At 33.9% G+C, this 23,881-nt stretch overlaps 1 protein-coding gene across 1 annotated transcript in view; it reads left to right on the top strand.

Annotated features, from left to right (window-relative positions):
- The window catches only part of LOC106875429 (collagen alpha-1(XII) chain), a 161,995-nt gene extending 140,974 nt beyond the window's left edge, over nucleotides 1-21,021 (top strand). The window contains exons 35-41 of the mRNA XM_089351166.1: nucleotides 5,404-5,609; nucleotides 7,750-7,800; nucleotides 11,144-11,254; nucleotides 15,951-15,974; nucleotides 16,431-16,550; nucleotides 19,473-19,505; nucleotides 20,863-21,021. Of these exons, the coding sequence (XP_089207292.1) occupies nucleotides 5,404-5,609; nucleotides 7,750-7,800; nucleotides 11,144-11,254; nucleotides 15,951-15,974; nucleotides 16,431-16,550; nucleotides 19,473-19,505; nucleotides 20,863-20,885 (568 nt within the window). The 3' untranslated portion in view covers nucleotides 20,886-21,021. The remainder of the gene's footprint in view (nucleotides 1-5,403; nucleotides 5,610-7,749; nucleotides 7,801-11,143; nucleotides 11,255-15,950; nucleotides 15,975-16,430; nucleotides 16,551-19,472; nucleotides 19,506-20,862) is intronic.
- Nucleotides 21,022-23,881: the final 2,860 nt, after the last annotated feature.

Genomic DNA, 23,881 nt, shown 5'->3' with positions numbered 1-23,881 from the left:
TCTCATTCCTAAGGTATTTTACGATGTTTTTGATATGTACATATATGTATATATATGTATATGTATATATATATATATATATATATATATATATATATATATATATATATATATATATAAATATATATATATATATATATATATATATATATATATATATATATATATATATATATATATATATATATATATATATATATATATGTGTATATATATATATATATATATATATGCTCTCTGTGAGTCCGTATTGAGTAGTTGATGATTAGGAGTCAGGACCTCTGCTATTTTCCGAACGCTAATCTTACAACTTCTTACAATTTTACAATGTGTCATTTTACCTTAACAAGAATGTCCCCTACCATGTCATAATGTTTATTGGCTTCTCTAGGGTGGAATACGTTTCTTGATAAAATAAGTTGCACTTTTTTCTTAGCAGGGTTTTTTTTAAATGGATTTGTTGCTCGTTTCTGATATTGAGTTGTTAACAGTAAAAACGTATGCATGCCTTAACAGAAGTAAGTCTTAACAAGGCACTTTGCAGAAGAGGAGAGCTGTTACAGATAGTTGGAGGTAGTATTATTATCAGAAATATTTCGATTTCATTTAGTAATTCATAAATTTATCGCGAATAAGCAAGTGATTAAATATATATTTATATACATAAATTAAGGTGGTGAGCAGGCAGAATCGTTAAGCACGCCGAGGAAAATGCTAGTGGCATTTCCTCGACTTTACGTTTCATCCATTTAGGGTTGATAAAATAAGTACCAGTTGACACTCGGGTCGACGTAATCGACAGATCCCTTTCCCTCAAAATTTGATGGTCTTCTGCTAAAATTTGAAACCAATAATATATAAAGAATTAATTATTAATTAATGCATTTAACAAAATACATAATGATGTACAACGTCGAATTTACTGCGTCATATGAATTTCTCATAATGATTTAACTGCTAAACTGAGTCTATTGCGATTTAATATAATTTTAGTTATATTACATAGTCAGTGATAATTAATAATTTTATATAATCAAATTAGCTCCTAAAACGTAATAATGAAGTCATATATTCATTTGAAACATGTGATAATTAAACAGTTTGAATTTGAGATCAACTATCTATTTATTTTCAACATATAAAATTTGCCATATAAAATTTAAATTGTTCAACTATGTGGTACCAACTGCTTAGATGATCCGTCTCATATTTGCTAAATTACAATTTTGTACTATGTTCGGATTCCAAAAATATACTTTTTTACAATATTGAATTGCTTTTCTTTTACATGTAATATTTTTCACATCATGGAATTTTATATAGAGGGTGCGATGGGCACGAACATTTCAGAGGGTTCGGAAAGAGCTGGATTAGTCTAATGGTAATTACGAAGGTACGGCAGCTCGGAAAACTCACTCTGACCGTTCTGATAAGAGAAGAAATCCAGAATTTGTTGGTGAGATCTAGGCCATGATTGATAATGATCCCTCCAAGTGGTGCATGAAGACATCCGGTATTCCTCATACAAGATGAAAAAGGACCAATTTTTATCCGAAACCATCAAGAACAAGAGGAAAGACTGCTCTACGAAACTTTTGAACAAACTCAAGCATCCCGTCCAACCGAACAAACTTTAGTCCTTCTCAGACGAGAAATATTACTGTAAAGATCAGATGCCGAACACAGAGAACAACCGTTGGCGTGCAGTGTCCCCAAAACATGTACTGAAAGTGATAAAAATCAAACACCCAGTCAAAATCACGGTGTTTGGAGTGATCAATAATGACGGCGACGTTATGCCTCAATTCATCTTCCCACACAGCTTCAGACTCAACACAGAGGCCTACATTAAGTGCATGGAGGAGGTAGTGCTGCCATAGCTCAAGAAGGTGGCTACTGGAAGACCCTATGTCTGGCAATAGGATTCTGCACCATGCCACACAAGCAAGAGAACCCAGCCATGGCTACCAGACAATTTGTGTGACCACATCACCGCTATAATCTGGCCAACAAAACCAACAAAATTCCTTGTAACACCAAAGATGAACTGAAGGCAAGGATTATGGCAGCATTCACCAACTTAAACAAGGAGACCGTCCAAAAGAGTTGCAGGAGATTCCGAAGTCGCCTGGAGGTTGTGGTTGAAGCAATTGGCCATTTTATTGAATAAATTTACTCTCTAGTATTTCAAGATATTTCTATGTAATTTTAGTAAATATATCTGTTAAAATGAGATGTCAGTGTTATTTTAAGTTTTGCGTAATTTAGACGACAATTTATTCACCGCACCCTGTATACATAGCCTTACATTTAGTATTGATAATATAAGTTCCCTAATGATAGTTGAGTAACTTTTCAATATGTTCCACATATTCCTGGCTCTGTGCCAACTTATTTGCCATGTCCTATAAAACTAAGATCAGGTGACTGAATTGAAATTCGATATTTTGCATAAATGATTTAATTTGTAAGTGTAATGGCTAATTACATTATTAACATAGTGACCAAATTTCATTAGTAAAGTCGTAAATTAACATTTTATTTCAGTTTTTGTAATATAAGCTGTTGTGGAATTGGATAGGTAAAAGGAGGAAAGAGAGAGAGAGAGGGGGAGCGGGAGAAATACTAGCCTATATAAATGGTACATGTCATACTTTTGTTATACTATCGATTGTTTGTATCTATAATATGATTAACTGAAATCGTGTAATATATTTCTTTGGAAATATTGTTCCTCTTTACGCAGTGCTTATGGCTATTGAGATAACCAGTATTTGAAAGATAATTTGCTTTATAATAAACGGAAGTTCAGCAAAACAATCAGCGAAAATAACCAGCTAAACAGAAAACGATTTTATTTTATAAAATATTAGGAAAATATCAAATGAATTCGAAAAGACGCTAAATTTACTACTGGAAGCAGCTGTTGTTATTTCGATAAAACAGATTACTTCCTAGACACAGTAGTATCGATTCGAACAGCAATTCTATTTATTTTATATATTTTGTATTGTGATTTCTTTCAAAGAAAGATCAGAGCTCACTCATAAATGATTGAGGTTAACTGAAAGAAACTAAAATCAATAATTGTTTAATTTTTAGTATAAAGTCTGGTCTTCGCGTCGAATGACTCAACCATCATTCTTTAAACATATAGATACCTTTATTAATGTATATTATCCAGATTCCGAACTCCTCGGTTCAATCCAATAATCGTATTCATAAATAAACCACGTTTTATAGTACAGCTTAGCGCTGCTAAGAGCAGGATCTTTGTTTATCTAAATACTGTTTAGACAGCTCGCTCTTGTCACAACTTAGACCATAGCACCATTGTTTCTACTATGGTTTGTTTAAATGAACCATATCATTAAGAGTACAAAGGAGATTTTTAAGTAATAAATAATTTCGCGTGATTCATTATATATGTAAAATAAGGATAGGCAAACTCTACCCTGCAAGAACTGAAGAGAGTTATTTTAAGCGAATTATTTGTTGATTTGACAAGTTGAGTCTATGTCTTAATATACCTAGAAAAGTACAAACTAAAATATATTATTGGTTTCAAATTTTCGGTTCAAAGCCAGTAATTTCGTAGGGAGGAGCAAGTCAATAACATCGACCTCAGTGCTAACCTGGTATTTATTTTATCGACCCGTGCTAACAATTCTGTGACTTTGCTGCCTTATAAACACAAAATCTCTTGAAGACAATAATCCCAGCACTGTCCAATATAGCGAATATATAGTCCAATATAGTGGACTATATATAGTCCAATATAGTCCAATATAGTGAATCAATAGAAGAATTAATTGAGTTACTAGGAGTTGTGAAGAAGTGGATGGTAATCAATCCAGTAGCGCAGCATTGGTTTTGGACATTTTCTGAGGTCACCGTATTGGCCAGTCCCTTCCTTAAAAGTGACAAACCTCTGACTACAACAAACACACGCATATGAAGTAGCCGACCTATACGTCTACATATCCTGCACATTCCACGATACGCCACTGATCTAATCCCTTTTTAATACGGAGACATTGATACAGAGACAACTCTTAAACTACATTATTTACATTATTTACATTTGACGGATATTTGTCCTCATCTTGTTTGTTGTTAACACAACGTTTCGGCTGATATACCCTCCAGCCTTCATCAAGTGTCTTGGGGAAATTTCGAACCTGGGTTCACATTCTTAAGATATTTTTTGATGTTGTTGTTGTTGTTGTTGTTATTATTATTATTATTATTATTATTATTATTATTATTATTATTATTATTATTATTATTATTATTATTATTATTATTATTATTCAGGTCACTGCCTGGAATCGAACTCGGAATCTTGGGGTTAGTAGCCCGCGCTCTTAACCACTACGCCATATGCCGTGGGCATATAGCGTTGTGGCTAAGAGTGCGGGCTACTACGCAGGCTACTAACCCCAAGATTCCGAGTTCGATTCCAAGCCGTGATCTGAATAATAATAATAATGATGATAATAATAATAATAATAATAATAATAATAATAATAATAATAATAATAATAATAATAGCATCAAAAAATACCTTAGGAATGAGAACCCAGGTTCGAAATTTCCCTAAGACACCTGATGAAGGCTGGAGGGTATATCAGTCAAAACGTTGTGTTAAAAACAAACAAGATGAGGACAAATATCCGTGAAATGTAAATAATGTAAATAATGTACGTAATTCCTCATCTCTTAAATATAAATCTCTTAAACTGTTCTCAAAAGAAGATCTTAATTCAACAGATAATAGCTTTGCTGAAGTGATCATGTATAGACTAGACTGGAAACATTAGTTATGTACTCTGCTAAACTAATGTAAGTTCAGGTCGTCGTGTACTTTCCTGTCGTAGACGACAAATGAAAGTTCTGCTATATTTTACTGAACAACCTGCACAGGCAATTTCTTTACAATGGTCAAATGTTTGTGCCCTGTCTCTCCTCTCCATCAAATCGACATTATTTGTACCTGTGCATGATGTGTCACACACCAGATGTCGAAGTGATCACAAATCAATATTAAATCAAATCTTTTGCTCTAGAACACAATGTACTGCAAGGTTCTTGAACCGAAACCACGAGCTCTCTGTTGGGAATACAGCGCGCTAGCCACTAGGTCAGGCATCTTTATGAACCTCAGCTAATGTCCCACTAATTCAGCAGTACTAATCTAATATCTTCCACTCTGCCGCCAATTTGACAACGCTGCACTGACATAAACCTTTTTAAAGCACCACTAACGAATAGTTTTTCATTTGATATCAATAATGCAACTCAATACGCTTTCAAATTTTTTCCAGGGCTAATTCATAGAGACATTAGAAAATAATTCTGATAATTTTCTTATACACAATTGATATATTTATCATTTCACAGGTGCGTGCGCTATTATGACATCCCATCAAACTGCAGAGAAGTGAACAGCACACATGATCAATGCTGCAGCTCTCTTGAATGTACACCACTTCAACCTCTATGTAATGACAAAATTCCAACTTGTGTTAAGTATGGGAAAATCATTTGCTCGGACTCTTCGTTTCAAGATTGGATATTGGAAAATTGTGCCAACTACTGCAACGTCTGTATGTAGACTTCCTTGTTTCTTTGCCTTTCAACATATTTTTCCTTTGCGTGTACATATACTCACACCTATGCACACACACACGCGAGCGCACACGCACATACACAAGCACACACACATATACACATTCTGAGGCCTCAGACACAACTTAGTCTTCACAATAACTTCAACTCGACTCTCAGTAAATGTTCCATTGTTATTTTTAGATTGGTTTAAAATAAGTGTATTCTAACTCCCACCTACATGCAAACGAAAGGCCTTCCTCCATATATATATATATATATATATATATATATATATATATATATATATATATATATATATATATATATATATAATGTGGATATTTAAATCTCACTCCATGTATTTAAACAAGGGAAACAAGGCACTCAGATTTTAGTTCAATATGGAATTTATTATCCGGTATGGAAATTAAAACTGAATGAAAGATAGTCTATCCTAGTTGAATGTCAGTAAAGAGAAAATTCGTAAATGAAAAACTATAAATTATGCGATATAACTGTAAGATATAAAAGTTTGAAGATTATCCATACAAACGTGCAAAGGTTAAGGGATAAACATATATCAACATGTAAATGCTTACAATAGATCGACAAAAGAGAAACGCTCAGCAAGAAATAGCTGAAAGTAGTTACTTTGTATTATAGTTAATACTTCTTAAACAAGGTATATTGTAAGTAACAAAATGAATAACAGTGAAAAGCAGTTGAAAGAATTACAAATAGGACGAAAAAGATTTAAAAGATTTAAAGATTATTACTTCATTCAAAGGAAAGAAGAATGGTTCGCATTTAGGGGTGGAGTTTGCGTATGGCTGTTTCAGTTGAGAGTTAAAGGGTACCTTAAAGGTTTTTATGCAGAATGGAGCAATTAATAGTGGGTGGGGCAGTTTAAATATTTACTGTAAATTGAAGTAGGTATATAAGGTATACAACGGAAGTAGATTGGCATACTTATATATTTCAATTGCGAGGTCAAGAAATATGTATTTGATGAGTTTCTATACTTAGATAACTATAATATTTCTCCATGTTTATTGATGACTCAGGCTTTTATAAAACTGGTTTGTCAACATCCTGGAGATGCCGAACCTTACATGGAATTTGGTATCAAGGTATAATTCAACCCTAGGCACGGTGCTTTCCTTTAGGCTGTTTGATAAGTTGTTGCTACTCAGTTCCCATATGACTATGCATATCGAGTTGTATTAGTTGATCAGGGTTTTTCTGAAATCGTTGATATAATTATTAAAACCTAATTTAAAAGGATTCGAAGTGAAACCGTTATATGACCCAGTAAAATTATTGTTTTATTAGTCAATTTTGTCAACTGTTCACTAGCATCTCGGTTAAATCTTAAGGTACATGCACTGGAATTAATGCAATTAATTTCAGTCAGTTCTCGGTAACTTCCGTACATATTCAAATACAGACGCACAACACATACACACACACACATACACACACATGCACATTATGTTATATAAAACTTGTTTTTATGTATGTATATATATATATATATACACATGGATATAAATATACATACACATATATATGAATATATATATATATATATATGTATACCCAATGCATAACCATATGTCCATTTTGTATATATTTATATATTTACACATATATCCATATGCATGTATAATATATATGCGTGTGTGTGCGTGCGTGTACGTGTGCGTGCGTGTGCGTGCGTGCATATATATATATATATGGGGGAGAGGGAGATTTGCTTGAATATGAAGCTAGACTTTCCTTTTGACTCATTTAAATGTAATCTACTTTAAGCAGACAATGCTAATAGAAACAGAAAGAAAATCTGAAGAAGGAGACAACGCTACATGTTAGAATATGACATCGAGAAATACCTGGATTAGCAATATGTAATAAAAGGCATGCGAATAATAAATCAACATAGCAAAACTGACAAGCCAGCTTAGTTTAATCTCCTAAGTAGACACAAATCGATCTGAATTGGATTATAAATACGAGAATGGAAAGCATTAATTTACTGAGATATATTACTTCTTGTTTAATTGAAAGTAGCATCCGAGAAATTCGCGAGGCAGTTAAGAGTAGTGTTGATATTCTATTATTGTCTATATTTAACAGGCGGAGTTACAAGACCGATCATGCGAACTGAAACAACAACAGGTTATTCAGGTATGTAAATTTCAATGAATTCACGTTTCACATCTTCATACAACTCACTGGAAATGTTTATCTTACCTCCAATCTTAAAATTTGTCCGTCTGTCTCCCTTACTCTCTCTCTGTCTCTCACACACATACACACACACTATATATATATATATATATGTATGTATATATATATATATATATATATATATATATATATATATATATATATATATGAGAAGAAGATATTATTTAATAAACACATATGTATTTATGTTCTGTTAGATTCATGTGCTGATAAAGCCATCGAGTTTGCTAAATCATATGTTGATATAGATCCTATAGACCTGGACTTTATCAGACATGCGAGGAAAACACTACTGTTTAGTAAGGGCTCAGCATGGGTAAAAAAAAGTCGGATAATGATGAACTGTTCGATGTATCAATGGGGTCGTACGATAGTGCTGACGTCTGCGATCTAGAGGGTCTCTTTGTATTAAGCACATTCAGATTTAAGTACCCATCTCATGACGTTGTTTTATATTGAAACGACGGCTTTAGTTTTCTCATGGCTGTGATGGTCATACCCTACATAAATTTAGGAAGCAACTTACATTTACCGTCAGTCAATTAGGCCTTAAAATCACAGTCGCTACTAATCTGTCTAAAGTTGTTTTTTAGATGATTCCCTAGACCTGAATTCCTCCTCTTATAAACCTTGCCATAAGCCCAGCGAAACACTTTCCTATATAAACAGTTTTCTTACCCTCCTGTATTATTTAAAAACCTGACAGCTAACATTAGTAACAGATTTTCTAAACTCTCTTCCTCTAAAGAAATTTTCGATAAGGTTGCCCCCTACTACAACAATGCCCTCGCCAATAGTGGTCTAAAAAATAAATTTAGAAAATCACAGGTACAAAAAAATATTTAACAAGCGCTCAGTAAAATTATCATAACTGCTGCCCCAATATGAAGATTATCATTACACAAGACCAACTCCAAAGGTCTACTCCCAGTTGTAACTGTCGAGACTCAGGAACGTATGATTAAATCCGTCACATATGAGTCAAAAGTTACAACAATGCTAGATTATAAAACAACAGATAAGAAGAGCTATATCGGACTATGTGAAGGCAAATTCAAAAATGCTAATCACATATCTTCCTTACGGTACAGGGACAAATGTAAAGCTTAATAAGTTGGCTAGTCACGTATGGGGTTTGAAATTGAACACCACACCACATACGATAAAGAAGAAAATAGTCGAAAAATCCACACCATATGTTAACGGATAAAAAAAAAATGTAAGCTATGCGTAGCTGAAAGAACTCAGATCCGAAATTTTAGATCCGAAATTTTGAGCGGTTGTAAGCACATGGCTAAGTTCTTGTGACGAATTGGAAAGTTCCTGTTGACGAATTAGAAAGTACTTTCCTCTCCTGTATATTTTACAGTCTAAAGAGAAATAACTCTAATTTCCTACTTTTGCTTCTTTCTGATTTCTTTTTCGTTATCCGATTTGTTTCACCTCCCACCTTTTATATCCATTTCTTTCTCACCTTTCTCACTTTCTCTCTCATCCTGTCAGCCCATTTTTAGTTTGTTATGCCATGTGGGCAATGTCTAACGATAGTGCTAGGACACTGGACGTGTTAAAAAACACTGTCTGGCATGCTCTCAACACATTAAGCTAATATAGCACATAAATACATATACTGTGTTTATTAAATAATATATATATTAAGATTAATGTAATATAAAGCTGAAGCAAATTAACACCAAATATACAGTGCGTGTGTTTTTATTGGCTAAACTGGCAATATGACCATCCCCAAGTACAACAACATATATATATATATATATATATATATATATATATATATATATATATATATATATATATGTATGTATATATGTGCGCGCGTGTGTGTGTGTGTGTATGTATGTATGTATATATATATATATATACATCTTATTTGTATTTGGTTTGCCAGATTCTTGATGTGAAGTCGTTTGTTGAAACAAATTTTATTTGTTGGGCGGGTCATTCCACCAATAATAAACACAAACACTGGTTCAATATAGCGCCTTTATGGTTAGTTATTTGCTCGTTGCCTAACCAACTAAATAATCGATCGTTTGTTTAATCCGTTTGCTAAACAATTTATCAGTTGTTTGTCAAAGTCCTTTCAACGCTGTTCACGATCTCATCAATGATATATCCTCTCTCTTCCAGGCATATTCTGAATCTGCTGAGAATTAATCAATCAAATTAAATAAACGATCGATTAGTTACCCTCTTAGTTAACAAACCAGTTGGCTGCATGAGCTTGTTACTACACTGAAACAAAATTTAGAATTTTTGTCTTTGGTTAGTAAGTGTTATTTCCTATATGTTTCTATCTAGAAATCAATGGAAATGGCTGTTATTCTCTTCAAACTTAGCTTTTGTGATCTGGACATAACGTCTGCAAACTGGCCTATTTTCTATTACATTTCAGACTGATTCAGTATATATATTAATGTGTGTGCGTGCGTTTGTGTGCGTATATGTGTGTGTGAAAGATATACATTTTTTCCTCACGAACACACATGCACGTAAAAATATTTGATATGTAATTTGTTATTATTGGTCGTACTTCCGTGTGTGTGTTGATTGTATAATTAGTGTGCATTTCTCTATCGATATTTGATACACACACACACACACACACACACACACACACACACACACACACACACACACACACACACACACACACACACACATATATATATATATATATATATATATATATATCCGTGTCAATAATGTTAATTATTCTGTGATAATAAAAATAGTTTAACATTAAATTCAAGGATTACTCAGTACATATGGCGGAATACAAATATAATATTCTTTAACAAGAATAGTATTGACAGTGCACACACACACACACACACACACACACACACACACACACACACATATATATATATATATATGAATACTATCATATTTCGTTTTTGGAATTGGTTTGCAAAATTCTTTATGTGAGTTCGTGTGTTGAAGCATATTATGTTGTATCTGGGGAGAGTCATTCTCTTTTGGTGCCTTATAACACACTCACCGGTAAAATTTTCATTTATTACTTTTTTATTTTTCTAAAATTTTCGTTGCGTTTTGCAACCTTTTCAATAGTTTTGACTCTATTGAAAAGGTTGCAAGAATCACTGAAAATCTTAGAAAAATAAAAAAGAAATAAGTGGAAATTTTAACGCTGAGTGTGTTAAATTATGAGGCATCAAAAGAGAATGTCTCTCCACAGACACTACAGAAAATACTATCATATATATTTGAACATTTTTAACTCTTTAATTTTCAGTTGGTGTTTGTCGAGATAAGACGGATTGCTCTAAGTTCTCGTTTAACCCTTGTGACAAGAATCTACGTAGCTGGACAGTGGACAATTGTCCGCAACATTGTAACCTTTGTGGTAAGTATACCTTTAATTTATAATAGCTAGTAACAATATCCACCACATTCACACTCAAACACTGTGAAATATAAACTTATTTTTTCCAATAGAGCATCAGGGGGCTACCTATAATCATGTCTTTCCAGAGCATTCCGTGTACTAGTTAAGAATTATTATAGACTTTCTAAAAAATTCTGCGGATTTGCTATGTGTATGTGTGTGTGTGTGTGTGTGTGTGCACAACTATTTTTTGAAAATGTGGATTATTAAACAGATAAAGGACAAAGTTATAAATTATAGCGTCTTTAAGTTAGATGTTGGTTCAAGTCCTACGGGCTATCCGAAGGGTATATATATTTATACAGAGACAATGTTTAGTGAGATTAGGTGCTTCGTATATCTAAAATTTTCGATGAAAATTCCAGGTTATGCTTATTACTTTCTGATGAGGGTCTAATACGTCTTTATTTACTAATTGTATGTATGTATGTCTCTTCTATTTTTTAATTATTATGAATCTTCCACTGATGAGGGAACCGGTTTCCAACAGAGATACAAGGCTCCATCTTCGGGACAGACAAATTCGTATACATGCATATATATATATATATGTATATATATATTTACACACACACACACACACGCACTCACACGCACACGCACACACACGCACACACACACACACACACACATATATATATATATATATATATGGTCGTAATACACACACACACTCACACACACACACACACACATATATATATACTCTTTTATACTCTTTTACTTGTTTCAGTCATTTGACTGCGGCCATGCTGGAGCACCACCTTTAGTCGAGCAAATCGACCCCAGGACTTATTCTTTGGATGCCTAGTACTTATTCTATCGGTCTCTTTTGCCGAACCGCTAGGTTACGGGGACGTAAACACACCAGCATCGGTTGTCAAACGATGTTGGGGGACAAACACAGACACACAAACATACACACACACACATATATATATACATATATATACGACGGGCTTCTTTCAGTTTCCGTCTACCAAATCCACTCACAAGGCTTTGGTCGGCCCGAGGCTATAGTAGAAGACACTTGCCCAAGGTGCCACGCAGTGGGACTGAACCCGGAACCATGTGGTTGGTAAGCAAGCTACTTACCACACAGCCACTCCTACGCCTACATATATATATATATATATATATATATATGGTAGTAATATATATATATGTATTATTGGTTGTCGTCATCGTCATGTGTCGTGACTCTTCAACGGATGTCTTACCGATCAAGCAGGATTACTCTAGCTGCTTTGTCACTCTGGGCCAAACAAACGTTGATATTATTCATCCACTGAATTCTTTACCTGCCTTTTGATCTAGAGCCCTCTACTCTTCCTTCCGTGATAATAATTTCAAATCCTCTGTATCCTCGAATATGACCATAACAGATGAGCTTTTGTTCTTTTACGATGTTGAAGTGTTTGTACTATTTTCTCTTCAAGGGTATAATTTCTCCTCAAATGCATTCCTATTATAAGGCAGCGAGCTAGCAGAAACGTTAGCACGCCGGGCGAAATGCTTCGTGGTATTTCGTCTGCCGCTACGTTCTGAGTTCAAATTCGGCCGAGGTCGACTTTGCCTTTCATCCTTTCGGGATTGATTAAATAAGTACCAGTTATGTACTGGGGTCGATATAATCAACTTAATCCGTTTGTCTGTCATTGTTTGTCCTCTCTGTGTGTAGCCCCTTGTGGGCAGTAGAGAAATAAAACTCATTCCTAGTGTATTTGATGTATTGTATATAATTTTAAAACATTAAACACGTGTTTCATATGCTATTTCCACGTGTCTGCACACGTTAAATCTTTGTACCGATATGTTAGCGTGTATGCATTTAAGTACGTAGTTACTTACCTACGTATACCTGTATGTACATATACATGAATGTTTCTCTTACCTGTTTATTAGTATTCTTTCTAGAAGTATAATGACAGAAACTTGAACGCTTCCATAACAGTCGCTCCATGACTAAAGTTCAAAATTTGAATTTCTTTAAAATGTTAGACAATGATTGGACCAACGGAAGGCAACCGTATTTATGACGTCAGAAAGTTGTTCAGTGTTGTTTCAATAGTATAGTTAACACAATAGTCTCACACTATGAAATTTATTATACATCCTTACCCATCTGATAGTGCTTTTGTTGCGAAGTGTTTTTTTCTGCTGTTACTGATTTGCTCATAAATAGTATACGTTTTGGTTTCGGTTCATTTATTTCATTTCGCTCTGTTTTGTATGTATTCAAGAGTTCTTTTTTGTTCGTGTTTCTGTGATATAAAAATAGAATATTTTTGTGCATAATGATCACATTTGTAAAACATTTGGTATGTGTGGGTTCATCCCATTTTTGTTGTTTAGTCCACGCTTATTTGTCTTAAGTGGAGGCGCAATGGCCCAGTAGTTAGGACAGCGGACTCGCGGTCATAGGATCGCGGTTTCGATTCCCAGACCGGGCGTTGTGAGTGTTTATTGAGCGAAAACACCTAAAGCTCTACATGTATTGTATAATTTATATACAATACATCAAATACACTAGGAATGAGTTTTATTTCTCTACTGCCCACAAGGGGCTACACACAGAGAGGACAAACAATGACAGACAAACGGATTAAGTTGATTATATCGACCCCAGTACATAACTGGTACTTATTTAATCAATCCCGAACCTTGCTGTACTCTTTCACCACAACTCACAACTTTTTCTCACTCTTACTTCCTGTTTCTGTTGTGCCTGTAATTCAAAGGGTCAGCTTTGTCACACTGTGTCACGCTGAATATCTACGAGAACTACGTTAAGGGTACACATGTCTGCGGAGTGCTCAGCCACTTGCACGTTAATTTCACGAGCAGGCTGTTCCGTTGATCGGATCAACTGGAACCCTCGATGTCGTAAGCGACCGAGTGCCGACAATTTGTCCTAAACACTGACTTCGTTAACAGATATGGATGTTAGTCCAGTATTTTATATGTAATAATGATAATTATGTAAAAAATAAATGTCGGTTGGACATAACAAGATCCCTATAAGATAAATATATTTTTCATAATTCATTTTTAATTTTCTCTTTCGTGATTTTATCGAATTTGTTTCTAAATTTGCAGTTTTACACAGTTGTGTTTGCGCATCCGTATTGTTATCTTCTTCTTCGTATTTTTTCATGGCCAATACTATGCAGATATCTTTGGGTTTAGTTTTTTTTTTTTTGTTACATACACTTTCATTTGTTTTGCGTCTGTGAGTCGTATCTTTAGGATTTATGCTTCTTTTATTTATTTTTGATATTTGTTTCTTGTGTTTTCATTAAGTATTCAATTTCTTTTGGGTTTTTTTTGCCTTTATTCTCGCTTTGGGAATGTATCTTCTTAAGTTAGCTATTTGTGGAAGACCAACTTTACGTTTGTTTAAATCCAAGCTCTTAACCCATCAAATATTGTTGTTGTTGTTATTATTATTATTACTACTACGCTACTATAATTGTAATATAATTACGTTACTGTTCAATAATCCTGTGTTTAGTGTGCAATTTACTATCACATTAACACTGATACATGCTTGATCAAATATATAATATAACGAAGTATAATGTAATACAATATAATTTTCAGTGAAGCAATATCTCTTTGTTCATCTTGACCTTTAGTTTTACAAATTCGACGAATTCAATTCACTCGGTTGATCGCTGAATGATAAAGAGAACACTGGGTAGATATATGCTGTAATATTGTTATAGCAAAATTATTTTCTGGAACTATACAAGAATGTTTAAGGAAATAAGATAACCGAAACTAAACAATTATGTTTGGCTCTTCAAATCATTTTCTTTATGAAATGTATCTGTTCTAACGTATGATGAACTGATTAACCATCATTTCGAGCCACTTTAGTGGAATAGAGAACCAGGGAAAAGACAGAGGGATAAGGATAGAGCCAGTTTGTGGTACAAATGTTGAGCGCTGCAAGATTTAATTTGTTTACGTTTATTTAATGAGAATCATGCAAGGAGGATAGAATACTTCATTTAAACAATAGACAGTATTCACAATGACAGTTTGCTACATGGAAAGAGTTCGTGTCAGTAATGGTTGGATAGGCGTAGGGAAGAAGTCGTAAATGTAAGGATCCATGTTATTAGTGGGGTTTCGGAATGAAAAATAGGTTATTCCAATTAGCTTTTAGCGATGACCTATCCATCTCGATACTCATCATGCACTCAAGGCTGGATCAAATTTACTAATTCTAGAACAGTACTTCTGAAATGTTTTGTTTCACTAACCCTTTGAACTACGATTCAACACTCTCATACTACGATTCAACACCGCAGTCTTTCTTAATGTACATACACATAAAAACAAGTCAAAATAATGTAAGATTTCCATGGGTCTTTCACGAAGTGGCCGAAACGCAACAAGGAAATTAGAATTTTGTACTTCTTTGAAATCAATAAATGTCTTTCCTGAAAGAGTTTCAAAACTTCTGGGTACCACTTGTTTGCAAACAAATTGATAATGTATAACATTCAGAATAAACTAATAATTTATAACATGCAGAATAGAGAATGTAATACGTACAAATTCATTTTTTATAACCGAAAGTAAACCTGGTTAAATATTCGAAATGTTTGTAATTTATAATTTCTCCCATTATTTTCTATTCCAGTACCTTTTACGGGAAGCACACCTGGTAAGTAGATTGTATTGTATTTTTCTCTCTTTTTAAATATTGATTAGAAATATAATTGATTTCGGAGACAAAGACACGTATGTTAGCTTCATAATAACATTAATCGACAACATGGATGGCCGGTGTTATTGGATGTGGGACTAAATCTATTTCCTTATTTTGTCTCGGACCTCACACATCTGGTCTAAAATGCTGCCAGGAGTACCAGTAATTTACTGCATTATATAACCCCCTTCTCCTTCAACAAATGGCATAATGCCCAAATTATTGTCATCATGTTCCTTTTTTCTTAAACTCCATTTCATTTCTCCCAAGTCGGTGCTCATTACCAATCGAAGCAATCCCTGCAAAATTTGAATTTGGATCTCTTAAAAACCTAATTTGATAAGTACAGAGGCACATTTATCATACTTCTAAGTTTGCGATTCACTATGTTAAATATCATTTTTTTTTCAGACCCATATCCAAACTGTCACGATAAAGATCCAAATTGCGCCGGTTATAAGATAGATGTATGTCATGGATCGCTTTACAAATGGGGGCTATCACACTGCCAACGGTTCTGTCATTATTGCGGTAAGATTAGTTTTTATCCTTTTCCCAACACATACTTTCAAAGACATAAACATGAAAACTCTACTTTAAACTAAACACTGCATAATGCATTGTTATCTATTATCTAAGCATCAATTTATTACTTAAGCATATAGTGGTGTTTCGATATTTTTAAATCGTTTATCACACCACTACATCCGTTAAATTACGGAGACGCGATTGTTATAAAAGCATTTTTATCACACATGTTTTATTTTCTAAGATGTTTGAATTAGCAAATATGTGAGCAATTTTGCTAAACAAAATATTCTTCGGTTATTATTAAAAAATGTCTAAATTTATCGGATTTTCATTTATAATCTCCTTTTAATAATGCCGTGATTCCCAGCTTCATCAGTGCATAGATAGTAATCTTCCAATCTCTTAATTCTATCAAACAAAAGAGAGAAAAAAACAAAAAGAGCAAACAACTACTGGAATATCAACGTATCTACATTAAAAGATCCGATTTAAAAGATCCTACAAAAGTCATAGCCGCTGTCCCTCCGTACCTGAATAATATCAAAACAATCTTTAACATAAAATTCTATAGCAACAACTAAATTAAAATGTACACATGAATAAGAAAGCTATTAAGCAAATACGTTTTCGGATGTATTTACGCTTCATAAAGTATTTCATATCATTACTCCATTATGCACATTGAGATACACAGCTTGACAGAAATCGTCCAAATTATCCCAATTATCAGCTAATTCCATAAACAACTCACGCTGAGACCCAGAATGCAATACTCGCTAATTGTATGTGAACGGGATACTTTTTCCTATTAATTATCCACGTTGCTATTAACTCTAACTACATCAAAATACTTCAGCGCCAGCTAGTCATTGAATTTATATAAAGCTTCTTCATTGGTTCTTCATCGGATCGCTTTTGGACTGCATATATGACAAGTTTCTTCCAGTCTTTTACTTGCATTGCAGCCATTCTTAATACGATGTAGTTCCTGACCCATGATGGTACTGTGTCTGTTGTCTTCAATATATGTAAACACACACGCGTGCGCGCGCGCACACACGCATACGCACATATACACACACACATATATTTTCATCTATAATCATTAGTCCGACAAAATGTATAATTTGTCGGACTAACGATTATGAATTAAATACGTTTTTTTTAGTTACGGAAAAACTGGACATTTTAATGTGGTGTGAAAGAAGAAAAGTTGTAAATCTAGTTGAGTTAACGGTTCCTCATGAAGATAATATGAACGCCGCGCTGGCTCGAAAGATTGACCGTTATGTAAACCTCCTTGAGAAATGTGAAGACGCAGGCTGGAAAGCGGAGCATTTTCGAATCGAATTTGAATGTGGAGGGTTTGTAGGACACAGTGTGAGACGACTGCTGTTATCGTTAGGCCTAACTTATCGTAAAGTAAATAGCATCATGAGTGATATCCAAAATACAGTGGAGAAGGCTAGCCACTGGATTTGGTTAAAATGAAACAATGAGCGATGGCTAGAGAAATATTGAGCTTTGTTTTTAATAACCAGTTGATCTAGCAAGCGGGGCCTCATATCAGTGAGGGGGGCCCGGTGCGCATTGATGCCATCGAGAGGTAGGCCCCGAAACGGCGCGCATTCTCTCCTGATGACCCCATACACTTGCTGGCTTCCGGTATGCGGAGTTCTAGACTTGTAATTGGTTATTGTTATTATTGTGGACAGAAGGGATAATTGTTCATGTTTCGGTGAGGGGGATATATATATATATATATATATATATATATATACAAAAATTCAAAAGTATGGAGAAATACGTACAGTGATGGGTATGTTTTAGTGAATTAAAGTACGTATAGAGATCAAAGTTGGTTATGCGTGCAGATTTAGACGTGTTCTATATTTTTCGATGAATAAATTTTCTTCATTTAAACGTTCTTGTATAGAAATTGTATCTTTGCACTGGTAGGAAGGGGAAAACTGTGAAATCCATTCCACCATTATATAGAGAAAACTGGAAAAGATACCTGTTTTATCATTTGGAAGGAGACACTTGATAACCTTTTGGTATTCAAATCAACACTAAATTATATAAACCGTAACATTCAATTTACGACAACCAAATTATAACTGACATCTATCATAAACCAACGGACTCGAAGCAGTATCTTCTTTTTAGCTCATGCCACCCGAAGTGCATCGAAATAAATATCCCCTTTAATTTGGCAAAAAGGTTTTGCACAATAGTGCACCTCATCTCAAAATACTACTGTATATATCAACTCACAACACTAGAAACAATGAGGCATGCAACACTACTGTGCAAAATCTTCCTTTACTAACTAGAGACCCCAAAATGAACAACATCCTGAAAGCACATAAATTCATCAAATGCAAAAAGCAGCACAAATCGCTAAAGAGACTTCTAACAAATGAGAAACGTTACACGACAACCACGAAACCAACGGTTAAAACATGTGAACGCCCAAACTGTGGAACATGTCCCAACCTACTTGAAGGTTCGGATTTCCTTTTCAAACAAGGAGAGAGGTTCACAATTAAAACCAACTTCACTTGTGCCTCTGAGAATCTAATTTATGTAATAACCTGCTCGTGTTGTGGACATCACTATATAGGACAGACGAGTATGAGATTGAGACGGAGAACCACTCTACAAAAAGAGCAGACCCTGTTCTCGGAATACAGACAGATAGTGAACACATAGAGAGATGTGCAGATAACATAAAACCAAATTTCACAGTAAATAATGCCTTCTATTTACTGAACAATACATTCGCTTTATCTGACAAAAAATTCCCTTCTATCTAAGTAGACAATTAATGTTTCAACATATTAAATTTGATATGTCTATATTCTGTTAAGGTTTTTTTTTTCAATTCTCTCATTTGTCTTTTCACTTTAATTTTTCCAGACCGTAAGGCCCCTGCCGTGATGTATGAAGCAAGTAAGTATAGTACGTCATTTCACAAAATATAAGCTTAATTTAACGTTTGAAAGCGGACTATGCAAGTAGGCTCACACATACATGTGTAATAAGAAATTTGCTTCCCGACCACATGGGACCCTATTCAGTCCCACTGCATGGTACCTTGGCCAACGGTCTTCTGCTACAGCCTTAGGCCCACCAAAGGGAAGGGCAAAGAGCGATAAAGTTTGGCAGCAGTGACGTTGCAACTCATTTCAACGAGATATAAATTGTCTTGCTTAAGAACGCAACATACTGCCCAGTCCGAGAATCGAACTCACTATCTCTTGATTGTGAACTTGGCGATCTAACGACTGAGCCATGCCCTTTCACAAGTGTATATTTGTATGTGCGTATATATATATATATTTATATATATATATATATATATATATATATATATATATATATATATATATATATATATATATATATATATATATATATATATATATATATATATATATATTTGTTTTGCAAGATTTTTGATGTGAAATCATGTGTTAAAACAGATTTTGTTGTACTTGGGGATGGTCATATTGCCAGTTTAGCCAATAAAAACACACGCACTGTATATTTGGTGTTAATTTGCTTCAGCTTTATATTACATTATATTACATTAGTCCTATTTCGGCCAGAGTTCTTTCGTCACACTTCTGTGACCTCATCAGTGGTGTATGGTGAGTGTGTATGGTGAGTGCCTGTATTATCTATATCCTCTGTTAATAATATAGATAATACAGGCGCTCACCATACACACACATGCACTTACAAAAACATAGACACATTGAAGTATACGCATGCGCAGACACATACAATAGGAATACAAAATACAAAATGGGTGATAGTTATCAAGGTGGGACACACATAAGAAAGAAGAAAGCAAAGGACCACTGATGAGGTCACAGAAGTGTGACGAAAGAACTCTGGCCGAAATAGGATTAATGTAATATAATGTAATATAAAGCTGAACAAATTAACACCAAATATACGGTGCGTTTGTTTTTATTGCCTAAACTGGCAATATGACCATCCCCAACTACAACAACATATATATATATATGTATATATATATATATATATATATATATATATATATATATATATATATATATATATATATATATATATATTCATATGTACCTTTATATACGTATGCATGTGTGTGCCTTTGTGAGTATGTATGTGTGTGCGTGTGTGTGTTTGTGTGTGTGTGTGTGTGTGTAATTTCGAAATGAAGTTCATATTTTGTAACTATTAATACATTTTGGGGATTGTGTTAATACATTTTGGGCTTTTTTCATTTGTTAATTTATTTATTCATTTATATTTTCAGCTGCTGCACATGGTTCTGAATAAACCAATGCATCATTATACAATTACCTGGCACTGAGAACATTTTTTTCCTCTCTATTGACACCTATTATAGCATTTTCTTTTATATGTATGTATGTTTAAGAAGTGAAAATAAAACATTTAATATTCTAACAATCAATTTTCGTTTGTTATGTTAATACAAGAAAGTAAGAATGCAAAACGTGACCAAATACTTTTACTTGCTTACACACATACAAACATACATGTATATATATGTATATATGTGTATGTATGTATGAATGTGTATATATATATATATATATATATATATATATATATATATCATCATAAATATACAGGGATTAGCATTGAGTTGCTTCTCCAACATACTGAAAATTTAGAAATAGCAGTCAAAGAACTACTGATTCTCAACTACAAATTTTTCTCTAAACGGATGGCGATATTTATGGCACACATAGAACAAAAAACTCAATGCTAATCCCTGTATATTTATGATGATAAATGGTTTTACCGATAAAGGTTTTTTCATACTGAACTACTTGGCAAAATTGTTAATTATTAATTCTATTATTAATTGACGATTCCCTGCCCTTATTCTTGTATATTTTATATATATATATATATATATATATATATATATATATATATATATATGTATAGATAGATATATGTATGTATACGCACACAAATATGTGTGTATGTGTGATGTGTGAATATGTGCACGTATTTATGTTTCATCTACTATATGAAGAATTTTCCATATTCCCTTACCCTTCTTTATCTTTGATTTGAAGCAATACAATTTTTGTAATAATTTGTAGCTACTGACATGTTGCCCACACATTTTAACATGACAGAGCCATGTAAACTTTTATGCCCAGTGTTACCGATTTTATAAGTTTCGAAGTTATTTCTTAAACCATTTGCGATTAAATGCAGGACGCATGGTGAACGCAACATGCACAATAGTTGGTCTGTACAAAAAAAAAAAAAATCAAAAACCGAAAAACCCTCTGATCGTTGCAGACCATAATAATGGATGTAAGAACTATATTGTTCCAAAATAAAGGTAAAGAACTAAAAAGGAACTTTGAGAAATCAATAATGAAAAATAGTCAAACATAGTTGTATCCTTCATAAGTTTACATATGCTATAAATGTGTATTTGAATATATATATTCATATATATAATAAAACGGAAGATGTATGTGTGTGTATGTACAGGCCTTTTTCTTGATCTCCCTCCAAATCAATATTTTTCATTCGTTCACGCTGGGAACATACATCACTTATGTTCCAGAGATAGTCATAGACTCTTCAAATTTTCCACATAATGAGTAATGCCGCCCCTAGGGTACGAAGATACCTTCTCATAGGTAAATAACAAATACCAACGATCGTTACTTTTTGACGACGTAGTCACGCTACTTTCACTTGGTCTTCTGCTACAGTTTTTACAATGTCCATTCACTGCAAACCACCGATATTTGAACATTAGCACTTCCTTGAGGCAGCCATGCAATTTAAATCAACTTTTAGTTATTTTTTAAACACCTTCAGAAATTAATCCATATGATATATATTCTCTACTTTTACTCATTGAAAGTTGTGACAGTTATACAATTTTTACAATGATTATTCACTGCAAACTGCCTATATTTGCACGTTAGCAAAAGGCTGTTCTTGCACCTCTAAATACAGTTCTCATCACGACTTACTCAGTAAGCTACCTTCTCAAGAACGTTGTTACAGACCAGTTGACACCATTACCGACCTCGATCAGGTTACACACTTTCCAACAGAATTTCTCAACTCCCAACATCCTCCAGAGCTTCTTCCTCATGAACTTCACTTAGTCGGTTGCCCTGTCATCCTCATAAGCAATTTAAACGTACCCACACTATGCAATGAAACCCACACTATGCAATAAAACAAATAATGTACCACGTCATTGAAGCCCAAATTATCACGGGATACCGCTTTTATTCCGAAATTCCCGCTATCCCCAACAGGCTGCTGCTACTGTACGCGGAGACTTCAGTATCCTCTCAAACGCAGCTTCGCCATGACAATTAACAAAGCACAAAGTCAGTCGCTGAAAGTTGTCGGACTGGAATTCGAACTTCATGCGTCGGTTGTTCCAGAGTTGACCATCCAGACAACTTATTCATCTATGTTCCTGAAGGAAGAACCAAAAATGTCGTCTACAAAGCAGCCCTACTGTAGTTACTCCTCTACTGAAATCTTCACATCTATGCTAAACTGCAGCCGTTAGTAATCAGACTTTCTACAAGCTTTTCATTGATATTTTGCTTCATTTTCGTGATTGCTGTTAACAGTACATTACCTTCAATGATCCTTCTTACTTCACACACGCTGTTCGCTCATAAGCGTGCTCTGATATTTACTTTTGTACATGCCATTATTCTATTTGTGTGTTTGCTATAAATGTTTGCTTTTGTTTATCATACATGACTTTCATTGTAAAAAGCTTCAATGCGGTTGTGTCAGGCATTACGAGTAAAATCACTACATGCTACAAAACGCTTCAGGTAAGATATATAGGATCCCTAATGCCTACTGCAATTGCGATCTCATTACTAACTGCCAAATTTGTGTTAAAAAAAACTTTATTGATTACCTAGATTGCTTAATACCATATAATAAACTGCTAAGGAAATTGGTAATTATATATTTTACGTTTATCAACTTGAAACAACTTCTAACTGCGGGCTAATTCAACTTAAACCGTCCAAAGGAGTGCGCCATTATCATAAATTACATATATATATATATATATATATATATATATATATATATATATATATATATATATATATAAAGAGACAGAGAGAGAGAGAGAGAGAGAGAGAAAGAGAGAGAGAGAGAAAGATAGAGAGAGAGAAATGCAATGGTATGCTGTGTGGTAAGAAGTTTGCTTCCCAACTACTTAGTTCAGTAATCAGTCCCATAGTGTGGTATCTTGGGCGAGTATCTTCTACTATACCCCTGGGCTG

The sequence above is a fragment of the Octopus bimaculoides genome, chromosome 4 (assembly GCF_046866305.1).
Source record: "Octopus bimaculoides isolate indiv1 chromosome 4, ASM4686630v1, whole genome shotgun sequence".
NCBI lineage: Eukaryota > Metazoa > Mollusca > Cephalopoda > Octopoda > Octopodidae > Octopus > Octopus bimaculoides.
The sequence above is the reverse complement of the archived record's forward strand: the minus strand, read 5'-3'. Positions and strand labels throughout refer to the sequence as shown.